This window comes from Pteropus medius, unplaced genomic scaffold (genome assembly GCF_902729225.1).
Source record: "Pteropus medius unplaced genomic scaffold, Ma_sr-lr_union100, whole genome shotgun sequence".
NCBI classification, from domain to species: domain Eukaryota; kingdom Metazoa; phylum Chordata; class Mammalia; order Chiroptera; family Pteropodidae; genus Pteropus; species Pteropus medius.
This window is the reverse complement of record NW_024352784.1, coordinates 1,000,256-1,020,954: the sequence shown is the minus strand read 5'-3', so window position 1 is coordinate 1,020,954 and position 20,699 is coordinate 1,000,256. Positions and strand designations below refer to the sequence as shown.

General features: G+C 37.1%; 2 protein-coding genes across 2 annotated transcripts; both read right to left on the bottom strand.

The window, feature by feature from the left end:
• Positions 1-4,525: 4,525 nt before the first annotated feature.
• On the bottom strand, positions 4,526-5,476 carry LOC120590123 (olfactory receptor 51I2-like). Its single transcript, XM_039847759.1, has one exon. The coding sequence runs from the start codon at positions 5,474-5,476 to the stop codon at positions 4,526-4,528; it is 951 nt and encodes a 316-aa protein (XP_039703693.1).
• A 7,429-nt stretch (positions 5,477-12,905) lies between these two features.
• Positions 12,906-13,911, bottom strand: LOC120590122 (olfactory receptor 51I1). The gene has a single exon (XM_039847758.1). It carries the CDS (start codon positions 13,872-13,874, stop codon positions 12,930-12,932), a length of 945 nt encoding a protein of 314 aa, XP_039703692.1. The 5' UTR covers positions 13,875-13,911; the 3' UTR covers positions 12,906-12,929.
• Between the last annotated feature and the right edge of the window lie 6,788 nt (positions 13,912-20,699).

Sequence of the window (20,699 nt, the reverse complement as noted above, 5' to 3'; positions counted from 1 at the left end):
ATGAATGGCTTTTGGTAGGGGCCAAGTTTCTCACTGTTAGATGGTAAGTTACAAGAAAGCAAAGTAGAAAGTTTAACTGATACATTAGCTGGAGTTGGAAACATCATTATAAGGTCATGTTTGGCTTAATGTGGATGCAGATGGGTAAATAGAGAAATATATATAGGTAGTTATATATACATAGGTTAGTATCTAGACATATATTTCCTTGTTCTGTCAGCTGAGAGGGACTAGAAACAATGACAACCTAGTAGCAACAATCAAATGCATTCACAGAAACAAATGTTTTTGGAAACAACTTTATGTGATAAATAAAATTAGTATAAGAAATTTTGAAACTAAAAATTATTATATTTTCAATGAGAAAATTAACTGAAGACTCCCATGTATTAAAATGTTATTCTGAAATTATATTCCATACTGGGATAATATTAGGCCAAAAAAAGTTTTAAATATTTTTTATAAAAATACAAAACTAGTCTAATTTGTCCAATAATTCATCCTTATCAGGAATACTAAGTAAATTTGAATATTTGTATAATCCTTCTGCATTTATTTACAAAATATTAAAACATTTTACATACCACTTATGTCTTAATATAAACATAACTAGTGAATTTTTTTATGAATATGTATTTCTTACCTAATTGTATTTCTATGCCTCTCATCCTGTAAACTAGGTTTTAGTCATTATAATATCATGGCTTGAGTCTCTTTCATATATATATTTCAAGTTCTCTAAACTAGGATTTTTTTTCTCTGTCCTTCACATTAGAAATTTCATGACCTTAGACCCACAAAAGTCATTAAACAAAGAAATACCAATAGACATTTTTTAATTTATTACTTTATTTCACTATAACTTATTAGTTTCCACATTTTAACTTCTAACCTGGTGGTGTCCAGTAGATGTATAATACAAGCATATGTTAGTTAGAATTTTGCTAGTAACAATATTAAAAAAATAAATAGAAATAATTGAAAATAATTTTCAAAGTATATATTGTTTAACCCAACATATCTAAACATGTAACCTATGATTAAAATTTAATAAGATATTCTACATTCATTTTTATATGTTAGGTCTTCAAAATCTGGTCTCATGTCATTACAACACATGTCAATTCAAACTAGCTACATTTCAAGGGCTCAATAGCCATTTGTAGCTAGTGGTCACTGTATTAGACAGTGTAGCTTTGACTTTAACATTTACAAGGCTGCAAACATCTGTGCTACTGTCATTTGGAATTGTTACTCAAAGTCATAGTCTTTGAGAGAGTCAGAAGATAGCCAAAATGATTTACTAGATAATATTCTAACATATTTTGTTTTACAATCATGCAACTATCACTTTTGATTTTTCTAAGTCTTGGATCCCTGAACAAGTGTGAAATAAATCTATTAAAAGTGATCTGGACTCTGAACATTGCTGCTAAGCAAACATATCCCCAGAAGTGATAATTTTTATCATAAAATAAGTAACTATGAAAGTAATCCTACTTAAAATGAGATTTGATCACATATTCAAAGTCTAATCATGGTTGTTCATGCTTTCGACTTGTGGCTTACATGATATATCCATCTGCTTATGACATTTAAAATCTAGAAGGAAATATTAGACCAGTCTCACAAAATCAGTGCACCATTCATTGTTAAGTTTTTAGATTTACTCTCTATGTTGCATTTAAAAATAAAATATTTTTATAAATCTACTTTTTACATGTAATAGGTGCTCAAAGATGTTATTTGAATAAATAGAGATAGTAATTATTCACTCTTTAGTGAAAGATGCCTATATTTACTCATGAATCTTTAGGTAATACTCCAAAAGAAATCATTTTCCCTGACAATGTGATTTGACCAGAATTTTTCCAAAACAGTCACTTTGACTTTATGGAAGCTGTCACTGGTGTGTATCTAACCTAGTGATCTTTAATCTAATTACATGCTCCTCTAGAGAAATGTGAAGATATTCCTGGAAGTCCCTGAACACAAAGATTGTTAAGGTAATGACTTGTTAAGATATTAAATATCTTTAAAGTTTCTTTGCTTAAATCGCTTTTCCATGAATATACCTGGCTTTACTGTATCTCTGTTACACCATTTTTTTTTCCTTTTCACAATTGTATTCACTCACTTTAACAAAAAAAAAAAATGTATTTTAATTTTAAAAGATGGAAAAAATAAAATAGGCATAGCTCTACTCTTAAAGTCATCTGGAATATTTCTATAATATACCACAATGTGTAAAACTTTCTGAGATACCAAACAAAGAAACTCTTAGAAATATTAGCTTAGATTTTGATAGAGCAAATGACACCTATGACTAGATAACATACTCTCGTGTAAAACAAATGGCATCGATTTTATTGCTTTCAGTAAAAGTAAAGAGGGATTCAATGGAATTATCACTTATTAGATCATTAAATTAATATTTGATAAGAGATCATCACATAGTTTTTGTCATTTAATTCCAAAAGTATTTTAAATGACACTGAGTTATGATGAAATGATTCCAGTAACATCTTATTTATGTAGTCAAACTTATCAGTATTAACTTTTACAGAAAGGAAAGTGAATAGAAATAGATTTATTGCTAAATTATCTCTCATTCATTTAATAAAAAAATATTCATTTTAAAATCCAAGAAGAAAGCTAGGGCATCCCATTAAGAGATAAATATCTAATCAAATTTTTCTTTTGATATATCAAAATTTATATTATATTACATTGCTTTGATCAATTATGTACAAATAAGTATTGGGAAAGTAACTCAATGCAGAGTACATTTTTAAACTATGCTTTATGTGCTGCCAATTTTTAAACATTAAATTTAAATATAATTTTGTTAACCAATGTCACCGCAATACATTTAATAAAAAAAGTTTTAGATGTATACATTTTTTTGTTACAAGTAAGTATGATAGAGTGATCATTAAAATAGTTTCAAACATAAAAATACATTACATGGTCAAAACTCTGGCAGAGGTAAAATAAAATTTGAGTTCAAAGAAAAAGGGACTAATATGTGAATGTTAAAGAATGCATTTGTATATTTTTAAATCCATGGTATGAAATGTGAAAACATAAGGTATTTAAATTTCATTGGATACTTAAAGGTGCAATATAACAATTTATTTTAAACTGATTTTATTTCCTATATATCCCCAAATGCATGCTCAACCAGTATGTAAATTTATGGTAAAAATTTCAGATGTCAACCTAAAAACACATGAAAGGTACATTTTTTTCTATTAATTATTTTAGAGAACACAAAAACTTGGTCACCATTGTTCTAAACAGATTGAGAACTTCAAAAGACCATTGTGTAAAGGTGACCCTGATGAGCTGGATGAGGTTGGGAAGAATAGCATGTAGAGAGGAAAACATTTTCATTGCCATTGAAGGCTCTGAAATGAAAGAAGCTGAAAACCTGAGTCATCACTGACCAACCAGCACAGTCCTGTCCGTCTACTCTACACAGAACTGTGTACTGTTTGGGAGATGTGAGGATGGTCTTTCCCATTTGACCAAAGCTCCAGAAAACCATAGTGAGCCACAGACAGAGGCAAGCAGTGTCAACTAAACCTATGCTGACAGAGCTAGAATGAGGTAAAGGAACAGATAAAAACATCCGTCACATGGCATGGTGAAGTTACTAAATTCTGAAGGGACAGGTAGAAAAGAGAACAGAAATGCCCAGGCACAGTAACACCAGATCTATTTGATTCTAAAAATAGGGCCTGAAATTATGTTAAAGCACAATTTGGTGCTTTTGCTGGATTCTTAGGATCTAAACCCTGGGCATCGTGAGATTGTCCATCTACTTTGTACCTAAATGGAGGCCATTTAATCATCCTCAGAGTCTTCTTGGATGGTGGGTCATGGGGAGAGTCTGGCTCTTTATATAACAGGAAGAATGTCCCTTCATAGGTATGTTTACTATATATTGTTTAAACAAGAACAATCTGAGAGAGAAAGAGAGTACTATGAATAATGATGCTGAGGAAAATAAGTGTAAACCATGACTATCTGGGGCAGACTAGGAAGCATGCTCACCAAATTCAAAGGAATGTTCTTAGAATGATCTTTTTTGACAGGGGAAGAGTGGAGGGTGATGCTTAATCCCTGCCTAACCCATCAAAAAAGAAATTTGTTTTATTTCAATTCAATATCAGTAAGCCTTGATCCTTCTCTGTTAACTTACTATTGCCAGGCTTTTTGCTAGGAGTTTCAATGGGCAAAGGGAAAGAGAATTCCATGATCACTGCCCTGAAGTTGATTGTTTCTGTTAAAGATGACATGCACATGTGCACTGACAGAGACATGCATATGTTGATAAGATGTGAGGTGGGAAGGGCTATGGATAACTCTTACGATCCAGATTCAAGCCCGTAGCAGAGCTTTGAATGCTTTATTTCTGTCCTCCTAACAATGCCTGGTGTAGAGCTTTGTCCCCAGCAAAAACACCATCAGAGTTCGTGGACTGACTCAGAGTAATTCAAATCAATTCCCTTAGAGTAATTCAAATCAATTCCCTTTTGCAGGAAAACAAGGTAGCAATTCCCTGTCTGATTGGCTTGGTCTTGACACTGTAGATGATGGGGTTGAGCACAGGAGGCACGAAGAGGTAGATACTGGACATGAGTGTGTGGACCAGGGGTGAGACATGCTTGGCAACCCGATGCATTACAGACACACCAATCATAGGCACATAGTACACAAGCACTGCACAAATATGTGACACACACGTGTTGAGGGCCTTCCACCGTCCCTCCCTAGAAGCAATGCCCAGCACTGTGTAAAGAATTAGTATATAAGAGACCACAATGAGCAATGAGTCCAGCCCAAAAGTGGCCAGGACAATGGCCAAGCCCAGGATACTATTGAGCTTAGTATCAGCACAAGGAAGTTGGATAAGATCTGAGTGGAGGCAATAAGAGTGGGAGAGGACATTGGTGTGGCAATAGGGCAGTTGCCTCAAAAGAATTGGAAGTGGGGCCATGAGTATCACACTCTTCAGTGTAATGCCCAGACCCATGTAGATGATACGTGGTATTGTCAGGATGACTGTATAGTGCAGTGGATTGTAGATGGCTACAAAGCGGTCGTAACTCATTGCCAACAGAACCCCAGACTCCATGCAGGAGAAAGTATGAATGAAGAACATCTGGGCCAGGCAGCCATCAAAGTCAACCTGGCGGACATCAAACCAAAGAATGCCCATGACAGTGGGCAGTGTAGACACAGAGACACCCACCTCAGTCACAGCCAACATGGAAAGAAACAGGTACATTGGCTCATGTAGGGCAGGGTCCGCCTGCACTGCTACCATGATCAGGCTGTTGCCCACAATGGCCACAATGTACATGGTGAAGAAGGGGCTGGAAAGCAAGCCATGATGAGCCTCCAATCCTGGGATTCCAGTTAGAAAGACGGATAAGAGATCAAGACTTTCATTGTTCTCGTTTCCCATATCATAGATATTCACCTGTCCTGTGAAAAATAAAACAAAGTTAGCTCCCACCTGTAGGGTCCTCTGGCTTAGCAGCTCACCTCAAAGGCTGAAGGAGGGAGATACAAGGAGATGGGGGAACCTGGAGTCATTGATATCATTCTAAGTAAAAATGTGACAGATATTCTCCTTTCACTTCCTCTTCCCCTGACAGCAAGAATACTAAAATTTTACATATAAAAAAGATATTTGAGACTTCCCAATCTTCTGAGAGACAGCGTAGCTTAAAAATTATTAGCAGAAACACAAGAATAAATCAGAACTCGATCAAAATCCATACTCAGCCAGTTACTAGATATGTGATGTGGACAACTTATTTATACTCTGATCCAAAGTTTGTTTTTTAACTTGTAAAGTGTGGATAATTATAACACCATTCTCTTATTTGGATGTAAAAAAAAAAATGAGAAAATTAACATCATATGTTCAGTGTTTTAGAGCTCTACAAATGAATTCTGATAGACCTTAGTTTGAAGCCCAATTTACAATTTACTCTCAATGTGACCTTGAGCAACTAACTTAACCTTCCCAAGCCTCCATGTGTCCATTTGTAAACTAGGAATAAAAATAAATCTGCCTCATATGTTTTGTTGTAAAGGTAAATAAGATATTGTATGACATATGAAACACTGAATAAATATAAACTCTTTTATTCTTAGGGAGATACTAAGGCCAAGAGAGGAAGAGTGACAATGTACCAAAAACTGAAAAATCAATTTCTGCAGAGTCTAGGTGATAGCTTAGACCCACAGACTCTTCTTATAGTGATGTTTCCATTTCCCTATGGAGATGGCAGTAAACCTCAGTCTGATCTCAAATGGAGTTATAAAAAAGATTGAGTTGTAGCTGTGCCAATATGGATCTAGTCATCTCCACGTGTCCCCACTCCGCTCCAGGGGAAGAAATACTTTGAATGAAAGTGAGACAGTGGTTTTAGAAAGCAGAAAAGTAGAGAAATATGAATAAAGGTGGTGAAGGATATAGACACTCTAGGTGAAAATTATACTAATACGCAAGTGACTTCTGGGTTTAAAAACAGAGTTCAGAAAGGCTATTAAATAAATATGTAGTCACTTCAAAATAGTTTGTTTGATCTAGAATCCATTGAGAGATCAAAGGCACAAAGATAAAGGACTCCATCAATGGCCAAGAGATCAGGGAGAAATAGTTAAACCCCAACCAAAAGGTGAAAATTAATATAATATAATATAATATAATATAATATAATATAATATAATATAATGCAATGCAATGCAATATAATGTAACATAATGTAACATTATGTGACAAAACTTTAAATTTGTAAAATAAATTTTTTTAAATGAAGTAGAAAGGTGAAGTCACAACCATTTATTCATTTAACCGACTCAGACATATAATTCGCCAATTCTTTATCAACTTTTTATCCTGCAGTTACCCAGTGTTGATGTGAAATGGTCCATAGCTAAACACATATCTAAAGAGTTTGATGAGAATGCTCCCCTGGAATGGATGAAGAGTAGGAGACTATACAGCTAAGGGAATTCAAAGAGCTATGACCATGGAGACGCTTACAGCATAGTAATGAGGGAGGCCCCAGAACTCACAACCTCTTACTGTCTTCACTTTCAAGCTCTCTCTTCAGGCACAAGCCCTACAGAAATTCCATGCATTCTACCTCTGTGCTTCCCTCAAGATCAATAGCTTCCCTGACAGGAGAAATATACTTGCTTTTGACATTTATTCATTAGTGTCCATTGGTTTTGCCTCATACATCAGTGGTTCTCAATGTTGTCTACTCACAGGAACCACCTGCCAGCTTAAAAATCCCAGTGCCCAAATAACACCCCACATCAATTAAATTAGAGTCTCTGGATGTGGTGTCTAGTTATCAAAAGTTGAGAACCACTCCAGAACCATTTGGTGACATTTCAGTCACTTTACAGTAACAGCGTTTTAGACAAAAACACTTGCAAGCACTTTCCAAATCTTCCTCTTTTTTTTTTTTCCAGTTAGCCTACCTACCACTCTCCTGACCTGCAATTTAAACATTCCCTTATGTTTCATCATCTGCTAGATTCCTCAGCATTCTGGAGCTCCTCTAAATAAACTTAGATTTATTCATAATATTCCAAGGTAGTGGCCACAGAGGTAGCCTAGGTGTGGGGCTAGCATTGCATGTCACTTCCTTGTAGGTGCACCAAAGGGAGAAAAGGACCTGGTAGGAGCATTTTGAGGCTTTGTCTAATCATCTCACCTGCTTGCAGTCTTGACCTAACTTACCTAAGACTTCCTACCACTGGTAAAACCTCACCTTGAGCAGCAAGTAACAATGAAGGCTTGGAAACACTAACTGTAACCCATGTCATGGAAGAGGAACATGAATGATAGGGAATGGGAAGGGTGAAAGAGCACAGCTGCAGGAAATGCACTCACTCTTTGGATAGTAGCAAGGATAACTAGAGAGGCAATTGCCTCACTACCAAGCTGTCTCATTTCAGACCCATAACAACCATCGTAAGGGGCTTGCCTTAAACCAATAAATGGCTAAATTGGGATTAGAATTTAGTTTTTTCAACTCTAAGTCCTGTGGCCTTTCCTAAGAAACTCAGAAACCAGCCTTCTGAAGCTAAAGCCACCTAAGTAGAAAGAATGGACAGATGCTGGAGAAGTTGGTCATCTTTATTTTCACAGGCAGAGAAAAAGACAAAATTTCAGATACATATTTTCCTGCTTCATATGCCAACTGGGAGCCAGATTGAAGAAACTAGAAGTTAAGCGACCTTCTGAAGTGGCCTCCTCTCAGAAGTCCACTGATTCATTTGTCAACTTGACAGGTTCTCTAGGACCTGAAACCAGAGTCTAGTCTTATATCCACTGAGAGAACCCCTCCACAGCATCCTTATCAAACTGTCACTCACACTCGGCTTGAACACTCCCAATGACTGGGAGCTCATTGGATCTAAAGCCACCATACCAGTTAGGTCACACTGACTTATAAAGAATTTTCTCACAGTGGGCTTTAACCTACTTCCTCTACATTATACATAATGTTGCAGACACAGAGATATGATCATCTTTTTTACCTTTCACTTAAATATTGTTATTTGTGGTATCGGCTATTTTCTTGTAAAACACATCTTAATTTGTAAACATGTATTTACTTGTATAATTTTTTTGTGTAATGCCTATATCCCCTAGTAGATTGTAAGTAAGAATCAAAGTAAGAATCATATTGACTACTTGTTTTTTTTTTTATTATTTTAAATCACTAGATACCCAAAACTAGCACAGGATCAAGCACATAGCAGATGTGTAATAAATATTTAATTGGAAAAATAAATAATCAAATAGATAAATAATATCTGAAAGTTTCAATCATAATATCCTGTGATCTCTCTTCTTCAGATTATCTATTCTAAATTCTTTTAGCTACTTAAAGTACTGATTTTTAATTTCTTCACCATAGAGTCTCTTGTCAGGGTGTCTCATGGATAGTAAATCTAATATAAGTCAGCAGGATGATATGCAGCTTACAAAAAATTAATGGGTTTTAGGCTTTGTTAACAGAGGTGTTTTATTCAGAAGATGTGTTCTAAAATGTACATTTACAAATCTATGCTTTATTTCTTTTTCCTGCTTGTAATGTCTTTTTCTTCCTTATTAGTTTTACTATTATTCATACTCAAAATTTTTATTTTATCTGCAACTTTTCCTAGCACTATTTAAGCAGAAATTATAACTCTCATCTGTGATTTTATATTTTATTCGGACTTTTCCTATTTTATTAGAATTACATGTATACCCTGTTCTCCCTTTCACAATTTGGGCTCTTTTAGAGTTAGATTTGTTTATAGTTTGTACTTATTTCCCCCAGCACTTTATGATTGTAACGCAAAGACAGCTCAATAATGATTAATAAAAGCATGAACATACTGCTCAGGGCCATAACAGAAGTATATTCAGCTCCAGGTTCCATATTCTAGATTGGAGTTAAACTGACTGGGACATAATCAAAAGGCAAATGAGATCAGTCACCGAAGGAACCAATGATGCTTTTTTTTTTAGAAGAGAATACCATAGAAGAGATAGAAGGGTGGAGGTGGGCATAAGAGTGGTGGTGAGTGATAGGTGAAAATCAGAAGGAGACAGTCTGGGCTCAGCTAAAGAAGATTTTTCTAAGAGGCAAAGCAGCACAACAAAGTAGTACGTTTCTGCTCAGTGGAAATGTTCAAGCAAAGACTGAATAACCCTTGATGGGAACGCTGGAGAGACAACTCTGGCATCTCCCTAACTGGAATAAGGCCCTTTTAACTCTCCTTCTGCCCTCAAGTCTTGTGTTCCAGACTGTCAAGATCTCTCCTACTCCATGACACTGAGAATATCATGGCTGAGGATCTGTGTGGGCCAAAGCAGAGGCAAGTTCTCAGTCTCTGTTATGTGATCATTATGTCTTTCACTGCTAAACCAGTCTCTGGCAGCTTTGAAAGTGTACAGGAGGACACAAGAGTATTTGAATGAATAGTACTCTTTTTGTAGAATACCTACATGAAAATAAAATTTGGAGATTTTCTGTCTTAAACTTCATCATAGGCCAAACTAATTACAGCTATTACACAAAAACACACATGTATACATCAACAGAGATTCACTCAAAGTTACAGAGACATACGAGAGAGAGAAAGAACCACAGAGAGGCTCAAACAAAACTGTAGAAAGAAACACACTTCTCGTACACATGCCTGGAAGACACAAACAAATTCAGACTCACCTGAGAGAGCTTTGAGAAGAGACAGTTGGATTGAAAGACAGAAGGCAAAAGCTCCCAATGACTCCAGAATGGGCCTCAGGTAGGCACAAGCCAAGAAAGGAGGCAAACTTTATGTCTCCAAATGAGAGTTCCCGGAGGCCTGGGCCTCTGGGGTCCTGTTTTGCCTGAGTATGATGCTGTGTTGGTGATGGGAAGAAAAAGGGGATTAGATTTCATCTTGGGAGCAGAAATAAAATTAAAATCATGTCCCCTAGAGATACTGCCCTCTCTCCATAGAGAAAATAAAATGCCAACTCCTTCCAAACTTTGTCTCCAAATGAGAGTTCCCGCAGGCCAGGGCCTTTGGGGTCCTGTTTTGCCTGAGTGTGATGTTATGCTAGTGACAGGGATAAAAAGGGGATTAGATCTCATTTTGGGAGCAGAAATAAAATAAAAAACTTGTCCCCTGGAGATATTGCCCTTTCTCCACAAAGAAAATAAAATTCCAACTCCTTCTACGTGATGTAGAGAAGGATGGAGACAAATTTCTCCAAGAACTGTAGCAGTGTCCCCCAAACCCCAATTATCCAGTCTCAAAACTGGAACTCTGAACACAGAATCCAAAGTCTAGTTCCCTGAATTCTGAGCTTAAAATCAATACTGCTGGAGCATAATGGGTAAATTCCAGGGCTCAGAGCCCAGATAACAGAGCTTACAGTCCAGAGCCAGCCCCAGGATTTCACCAGTAGATAATAGAAGCATGCCTGCCTTCATCCACTTTTCACTACTGTTTTGCACTTGACTCCCATTCAAACTTCCACCAAAGTGCACAAGACTGAGATCTCCTCCAGGGGACATATCTCAGAGTACTGAAAAAACGTGGGTTCAAAGTCACACAGACATAAGTTGGAGTACTAGTTTTGCCGTCTACCAGCTTTATGACTTTAGGAAATTGGCATATCTTCAACTTGGAACCTGAAATATAAAGAAGATAGTGCCTATCTTTGAGAACCGCAGGGGTAGAGATGCAAAAGAAAAAAAGAGAGTGATATTTTTTTGATGTGATTGTAACATACTTGATCATTATCCTAAGTTCTCCTGGAGGCCCCAATTTCAGGTCCCCTAAATAAACTATTTTCCAAAGTAGCTAGTCTTCCCCTTAAATATTTTATTTTAACTCTTCCTTACTTTAAATAGAGTAAGAGTATTTTGAAAGAAGTAATGGCAGAAGAGCTTTCTCCCTTTTCTTTCAAGTGGTGGGATGGATTAGAGGAAGCAAACAAAAGATGGACACAGAGAAAACTTTCCCTTCCCCTTATGGAATTTGAAATATTTCAAAGAGGCAGTTTGAGAACCCTTTTTGCTTTCCATTACTGTAGAGAGACTGTGGAGTGGCTAGAGATTTTTCATTGACTCTTCTGTGTTAGCTATTTCTGTGCTATATCTACACCACCTCGTGGAGATAATAGGCTATGGGTCTGCATTTCCTTTCACCACCAACACCATACACCTAGTTGTCAGTTTCCCCAAGCTTTAAGATCACCCATGATCTGACTAAGGAAATCTCTCAAGATCTTATTTCCCAAGCTTCTTTATGTGAAACCTCCCCTCTTCCTAAACAAATTTGTTTGCAACTCTCCTAGATATTATAGACCAATATTCTAGGTTAAAGATTCTCAGCCTTTAATATATATCAGAATTACTTGCAAGTCTCATTGAAACACAGGTTGCTGGACTTCAACCCCTAAAATTTCTAGTTCGGGATATCTGAAGAAGAGCTTTAGAATTTGCATGCCTAACAATTTCCCAGCAAATGTTGATGATGCTAGTCTGGGCATCTCACTTTGAGAACCACTTTCCCAGACTCATGTTAATCATGAGTCTTGTTATTTTTGTTACATATCAGATCAGCATTAACTGAGCAGTGTTAGAAAAGAGAAGCACTGTGCTTCTCAAGTTTTAATCTCCCAAGTGTCATATTCAATACAATTTGAAGTTAGTAAGTCTTGTGTGGGGTCTAAGGTTCTGTTTCTCTAACAAGCTGTCAGATATACTAGTGCTATTTATCACATTTGGAATAGCAAGGTTCTGAACTTTCTTGCCTAAATCTTTATTCTCAGGCAATTTCTTATGCCAAAATCACTACCTGTCTTCTTCCTGCCATCTTGCACCAAGTATTCTAACCCCTTTCATCCTTCAAAGCTACTTCACAAACACCCACAAAAACTTATACTCATTGGCACAAACCAAATAGGCCATCTCTGTCACAAGGAGCACCAAGGCTCCACAGAATTTTATTTGTCTCCAAATCATTTCTCTGGGTGGTAGTATGATTGTATTAAAGTCTATTTGCTCTGTAGAATTTCCATTATTTCCATATATGTCGAACATTTTTCAGTGCATCTTTACTCTTTTTTTAAATGATCCCCCACCCCCTTGATATGTCTATCTCTTACCTAATATGACTTTTTCACTACTATAACATTCTTAACAACTGGCACAGGTTTTTCAAATAGTAAATATTCAATACACATTTGTCATTTTACTGAGTCAGGTGTTCTTTTATTGGATCCATATTAACAACTATGAAGATCTGGTTCTTCTTCTTGCTTTAGCATTCCTTAAGTTGGCAAACAAGTCCCAGACCTTTCTCCAAAGGAGTTTTCTCAGGGTCTGCAGCCTTCCTCAGATCTGGGATTTATAGAAGACTTTGAAGATCCCTCTGCGTATTTCCTTTGTCTTCACACTGTAGATGATGGGGTTAAGCATGGGTGGCACAAACAGATAGACGTTTGACATCATAACATGAACAACAGGTGGGGCACTTTTCCAGAAGCGGTGGATCATGGAGACAGCAATTATGGGCACATAAAAGACCAGCACTGCACAGATGTGTGACATACAGGTGTTGAGTGCCTTGAGCCGCTGCTCCTGGGATGTAATGACCAGCACAGCTCTCAGAATCAATGCATAAGACAGCAGGATGAAAGTCGAGTCTATGCCATAAGTGAAAATGACCACGAAGAGCCCATAGATGTTATTAACGTGAATGTCTCCACATGCCACTTTCATGAGATCTGGATGGAGACAGTATGAGTGATGCAAAACATTGCCCTTACAAAAGGGAAGTCGTTTCACCAGAAAAGGAAAAGGGAAGAGAGTAGTGAAACTCTTAGCAAGGATACCCAGGCCCATAGCCAAGATGCGGCTGTTGGTGAGCACAGTGGCATAGCGTAGTGGGTCACAAATAGCCACAAAACGATCAAAGCTCATGGCCAGCAGTATGCCTGATTCCATGAAAGAGAAAGTGTGGATGAAGAACATCTGAACCAAACAGACATTAAAGTCAATATGGCGGTAGCTGAAGCAGAAGGTTGCAAGCACAGTGGGCAGTGTAGAGAAAGACACTCCCAGATCATTGAGAGAGAGCATAGAGAGAAAGTAGTACATGGGCTGGTGCAGAGCAGACTCCAGAACCACCAGAGTGAGGATGCTGAGATTTCCTATGATGGAGATCAGGTAGAGGATGCAGAAAATCAGGGCAACCCAGGCATGGCCTGTCTGCATCCCAGGAATGCCTGTTAGCTGGAGTGTGTCTGGCTGGAAGTAGGTACCATTGAGGCCCAACATGGCAGGTGGGAGACTATAGATGGGAGATGAGCCCAAAATGGTGTTTGGGGGAGTTCTTCACTTTCTTTCAGACATCCTGTCTCCAACATAAAAGGTCAGAGATTGAAAGTGTTTGTCTATATTCCTGTTTCCCCATTAGACTATGAGCTCTTTGAAGACAGCAACTGGGTTCTACTCATCTCTGTATCACCAGTGCCCAATATCCTGCCTAGCTGTCTAGGCCATAGTAGAAATTCCATGAAGATGTGATGATCCCATAGCAGGGCAACAGGTAGGAGACAATATGAACAAAGTCCCCTAATTCTCACCTCAAACTGTAGTATCCCTTCACTTCTGCATCTCACCCCAGAAGCCACATTTGGAGAACTTTAGGAAAAGCACAAATTAAGATAAAGAAAAGGAAACACTGCTCAATCTTTTGGAAACCCTTTGGTAGATGGTGTGGATGAAACTTCTACAGCTATAAAATTATAGCTTCAATAAACTTTACTCAAATTTCACCTCAGCCTCCCAATTCTTCCCAATCAAGCTACCCCTGAATGTGTCATCACCAAAAGGTGTTCCACCTCTGAAATCTTAAATTCCAATTTTTTTAAATTATGACCACAGCCTTCTACCTTTCAGTCTTTTACCTTCTCGTATCCATGCACTTGCTCTCAGAAACCAAATAATTTTTCCATTTTCTTCTGGTCTGTTTATCTTTTAGCAATTTCTTCTTTACTTTTTCCTGACCTACTCTCCCACCAGGACTGGTACCTTTTCTCTTTTTTTGGCTCTCTTTTATATTCACACAGTCAACCCTAACTTTGAGAAATTCTATAATCTGAGTGTGCAGCTGGATAAAACCAAAGCAGCAAATGTTGCATTGGGCAGGGGGGAAGGACTGCCTAAATGTTAAGCTTATTCACATCTTTACTCTTTTATTCACAATCTTACTCTCTGATTTCTGAGAAAGAGGTCTCTTTCTCTGAAGCCAGCCTTCCATCTTCAGGATTCCATTTCTTGCTGTCCCTTTCAGAGGCCTCTTCCATTAGTCCTTCGTATCATAGCTTCTACCTCTCCTTTTCTCAACCTTTCCCTTCAGTCAATAAGCATGTGCAAGACCATCCCAACCTAAAAACATAACCTTCCCTCTGTAGCTGCCACTCCAGTCCCCCTCCTCAATTCTTAGTCAAGCTTCTTGAAACATTGTCTCTCCAGATGCCAAGGAAGGAGAGTTTGTTTATGTTCCTGTTTCTCCAATTCCATTCTGAGATCCTCAAAGTCATGGAGTCAACCTTCTTGACCTTACCTTCTATTACCGCTCAATTTACTATATTGTGGCTTCCATGTTCCACCTTCCCAAGTGAAACCAATTTCTCTATAGACATTATTGACCTCTTTGTTGCTAAATCTAATAAAAAAAACATTCTCAGTTATTATCCCTTTGGCCTCTCTACCAGAGTTAGCACTGTCGGTAACTCACCTTTTTAGAACTGCCTTCTTCCTTCAGAGGCATCATTTCTTCCCTACTATTTTCCTACTATTTTGATATCTCCTTTCCACCTACTCCACTGAATCCCTTTTGTCCTCAGCCTAACTCCAGAGAAAGTAAGCAATAGTCAGAATGGTGCAAACTGAGAAATCATATCATAAAGAACTTCTTTGCCTTTATCCAAAATATTTCTATAACCAGTTTCCATGGTACCAGATATCTCAAAATTAAAGCTATCATCTGGAATTTAGGCATAATGGCTCCTTTATGCCTTTGACTTTTTCTAGAGTCTTCATCCTCTTCCTAGATCTCTATATAAATACAGTGAAAGTAGATGGTTACAATAGGCTGGACAATGCCCAGATATCAATCAAAATCAGAAAACTATATGGGCCATGAGAAGAAATTTGTCTATTATTTTGGTTTCTCTCCTTCTAACTGAGAATTGAAAGAGACCTGTTAATCAGTAAGATGTCTTTTCCTTACTCCCCCTCTAAACTCTTTCTTCCTCCCAAGCAAGGCTTAAAGCCCATGTCTCTTTTTACTGGATGTAAGAAGTTTTCTTACATCCAGCATATCCAGATCTACTACTTTTACCATCTTCACTCTAAAATTGTCTCTAGGTACTGAAGAAATGGAAAGACCCTTAGCAACAGACACTAATGGCTCTACTATAAGATAAGTTTACCTCACTGTCCTTAACCCCTGTGGTACAGATGTAGGTACTCAAGAAGGGCATATTTCATCCATGCTCCAGATTCTCCTCAGTATGGAAAACAACTTTGAAAATGTCTCCTCTGAGGAAAACATGCTCTGCTACCACCAAACAACCATTTCTTCTTTGTTTTGACCATGAAAGTGTCAGTTAAGCCTTACTACTTGTAACCAAACTAGAGAGAAATGTCAAGAGGTTGGAGACAGACACACCAATGTACTTCTTTTGCACAGCATATGCAAGAGTGCATACACACACAAACACACACACACAGTTACACAAAATTACCAGCAAATATACATTTCAAATTTCTACACACATTCATTCATAGATACTATCTCACATCACACAGACAAAAACTATTCCACTCTCCCTTGGTCACAAATAATACCAGCGCAACCATAGAATTTAGAAAGACTCATAGTTATTCACTGATATTATACCCTATGTTTCAGATATCCTCCCATGTTTAAACCAACCTGAACACATACTTATAAACACACATACACATACACACACACAGAACCACAAATGCATCAGTATTGACAAACTCAAAATAATATTTCACCAATTATATTCCCATGACATACTAAATACTGAAAATCCAGCTGGGCTTGAAGACCACATTGTTGAATGACTTCAGTTCATTTGGTTCTGTGATTTTTTTCTCCAGCTGCACATGCAAGACTTAGGAATAGAAGACAATAATTCAAATTGCAGGGTTTAGAAGTATGAAATACCCTCAGGACAAAAAATCTATATCTGATGCATGAGCCCCTTAATGTAAGGTTATATGATTTGGTATTAGGATTTTGATTCAGATGGGAACCTGGTTTCAGTCTGTGATTGTGAGCTTCGGAAGGAAATATATTTGGCTAATGTTTGGAGGGGAAATATGAGGGTGAGAGTCTTCCTTGGGTTGTAATAAGGTGTTAAAGTTTGAGATAAGTTCTAGATAGGCAATGTGAGGGAGGGGCACTCACTGGATGGCAGAAGTTCTTTTTCCCTGTAGCCGAATGTATTGATCTGTCAGGCCAGGTGGCAGAATAGCATCAGCTCACTCACCTAAGACTCATAAATGTATGAATACCCCAGAGTCTTTAAGAATGTTTGTTTGTGGTTGGAGGAGGGAGAGTGGAAAAAATGGGGAGGGTGGGGATCAATGAGTAGTACTGGGCCGTAGGAGAATTGCTCCCAGGAGAATCCCTTTTTTGGTTCCATCAATTCCTAATGTCTCCGATCCATATCTATTGCTATGTTAATTCTTCTTTGATCAAGGAATACAAACAAGTATACCTAGTCATAGACATTCTGACACCCCCAGAGATACACCCTTATACTCATTCAGCTATTTATTTGCCAACATTCACACTGACTCTTTTAGATTCATAAACATATAGATAAACACAAATGCACTCATACAACTGCAAATAGGCTAATCGCTAATCATATATCTTGACACATCAAACATACACTGTAAACTGTGTATTTTTACATTGACGATAGAGACTAATGTAGATTACAGACATAATTTTAGAAATAGACAGTTAAGATTCATATACATACTTGAAGAAACAATCAGATACTTTTCAAATATACTCTCATGCTTACACAAGCAAAAGGATATATTTCAAACACATACCCATATTGTCATTAACAAATCAACAAATTCATATCCCTTTTCTTAAATTCATACATGGAATTTAAATGCATTGCATTGTTTTGTAAAAATACATGTGAGCATCCATATAACATTTCCTTATGCTAGCATTCCTTTTATTCCATTACTGTATGGGGCCTAAAAATTATAAACTTAGTTCAGTTCAACTGAAAACTAACCAAAAAAAAGAAGAGAAACACATTTTTTAACACGATTTTGCTCCAGATAGTATTCTAAGCGCTAATGTTATACAGAAAAATAAAGTCATGGCACCTGTTCTTGCAAAGACAATGAATATTGAAAAATTGATCCATTCAAAAGTCCAGATGCTATCTAGAGACAAATATGCCTCCAGATGCTACCTAGAAATATGTTATATAAACAATTTCACAACAAAACCAATGCACTTGTCAAAACTTATCTAATGTACACATAAGATCTGTGCATTATGTTTGAAAAAAAAGTACTATATAAATAATTAAACTTTAATTCATTTTATAAATGCTGAAGTATTTAAAGGAAAGTGTATTGATGTTGCAACTTACCTTTGAAATACATCAATAAGGTAAACAGATTGATGGATAAATAAAGAGATAGACACGGTAGATATATGATAAAGATAGTATAAAATATTAATGATGTAATATAGATGGTGAGTATACTGGTGTTTACTGCTGAATTCTCTCAAGTTTTCTGTGTGTCTGAAATTTTACATAATAAAATATTAGGAAATTTTTAAAAATTATTATTATACTTGGCATACAAGACTATATTAGTTTCAGGTGTACAACACAGTGAGTGATTTAACATTTATGTACTTTATAATGTGATCACCACACTAAGTCTAGTAAAACTTTTAAATTAAAAGACAAAACAAAACATGGTTTATGGAGCAGGGCATAAACCATTTTTCTGAAAACACAAACCATTGTTCAAAAGTGCAATGAAATGCAACCAAATACAAATGATCTCAAGGCCTAGTTTTAACCAGCCCTGAGCACCTTTTGTATAAACTCAGTATTACTATGTGTTATGAGATGAATTTTATGTGTTTGGCACAACTGACATCTTTTCACACAGTTAAAGATAAGAATCAAATTTCTCAGCTGCATCTTGTTTTGTCTCAAGGCTCATCACTTATGATTAACAAAAAAAGATCCCTTTCATACCTGTGCCCCATCCTAGGGCCATCTAATTCTTCCCCAGACTGCTTTCTCTCCTTGGAGGCTATAGAACCATGTAGAGCCAACTACAATAGAATGCGATCACTGCTTTCGTGGCAGAAATAAACAACGTTATTAAGAGGGAGTCATCAATTCTATGTAGTGGGTAAGGTTTTAGAGATAAAAGGAAAGTTTTGATCATGTGCCTATCTTGTAGTTTTCAGAAAAATCTGGCTATTTGGCTTTGAGAGGGAAGATCATTTTACATAACAGGATTTCTACTCCTCAGAACTCGAAAAGTTCAATTCTCATCTTTCACGAACTACAGTGAGTTGACACTTTACATGGTGCTGACTATAAAGGTGACAGTCCATGGGAAATTATACATTTGATAATGCTAACGATACAAGAAGACTGAAGTTGAATGAATGGATTATGTTTTATCCTGTACCAGGGACAAGCCTAATCACCCTCTGATCTACTCTCACTCTTCTGCAGCTGATCTCCATATCACAGAAGTCTAATGGTTACTTGAAGAATATCCCAAACTCCAGTGTCAGTAGACTTCCAGCTGTTGGGAAGTATGGGCAGACAGAGGGTGTGTTACTCTACTCTCTCACCTAAAGCAGTCTCTAACACAGGTTAACATCTCATCCATGCTCCAGCTTCTGCTAGTCAAGGTCACCTTGGCTCCAGCTCCTGCAACACCACCTTTGACTCTCTAATCCAAAGGTTACCATCTACTGGTCAGTTTCTCACATGTTTAAATTTGTGTAAACAATTCCTAAGATTACGTTCATTGTTTCATTGTATTGGTTATTATGTTATCATCTCTCAATTTCAATCCTACCTTTTATATTCTTCGGGATATTGGGGCTGGACGTCTGCAAAATGTACTTCTCCTTTTCCAAATAGCTCCCAGGATCTGCAAATGAGGGTGGCAGGGAGCTCTAGGAAGCTGGAGAAAGGAGGACTTGCTTTCTGTTGCTGTCAGTGTTACCCCAGGAAAATTTCTTCATCCAGGTGCCAGTGGTTAATTCCAGTGGCATTAGTTGGTTTCATTTTGCAGCTTTCCAACACTCCCAGAAATAGTCCATGACCTCTTAAAGACCTTAAAACAAGCCAAGGAAGTCCCCTGCCCTTCCCTTCTCAGGGGTGTAAGTCCCAGTCATTCACGGCCTCTTGTCTGAACTCCGAGACCCAGAACCACCTAAACAGTGACCAATCCTCAAAAATCTGAGTTTCAGCTCTGCAGCACTTCTTCTCCAAGCTTGCATGAATTAATAATTCTGGACCTCTCCCTTTGTTCCTCCAGGCCTAGGGTTAGAAGCTACTTCCCAAAGTTACTACCTCCAATGACACCTTCATATTCCTTTTTTGTCTTCTGCATTCTGTAATATTTGTTTAACAATTTTTTTACATTAATTTTTCTCAGTGAAAGGAATTGGTGTCATTCTTATCTAACCAGAATATAACTGGACCCTGTTTTTTGTTTCTTGGGTTAGATTGTGACTAATACTTATGAATTCAATGGAGAGTCACTAAATACTACTTTTCAACCTGTATTCTAGGACCTGGAGACATAGTGATGATCAAGACCAGTGAGATGCTACTCTGAGAGCATTTATGGTATAGTTGGAACTATAACAAGTGAATCTATTGTAATCAATTAAGGAACTGCTATTAAGAAAGTAAGGTATATTGTGGGAGTATGTGAGCTTACATTATGCAAATAATCAGAAACATTTGAACAGAGAAGACACAATGGTATACCACTAAGTCATTTATTCATTCATGTTATTATTCAACAGAC

Coding starts and splice junctions, on each gene's coding strand:
- LOC120590123 (XM_039847759.1), bottom strand. CDS start 5,476: ATGGGAAACGAGAACAATGAAAGTCTTGATCTCTTATCCGTCTTTCTA.
- LOC120590122 (XM_039847758.1), bottom strand. CDS start 13,874: ATGTTGGGCCTCAATGGTACCTACTTCCAGCCAGACACACTCCAGCTA.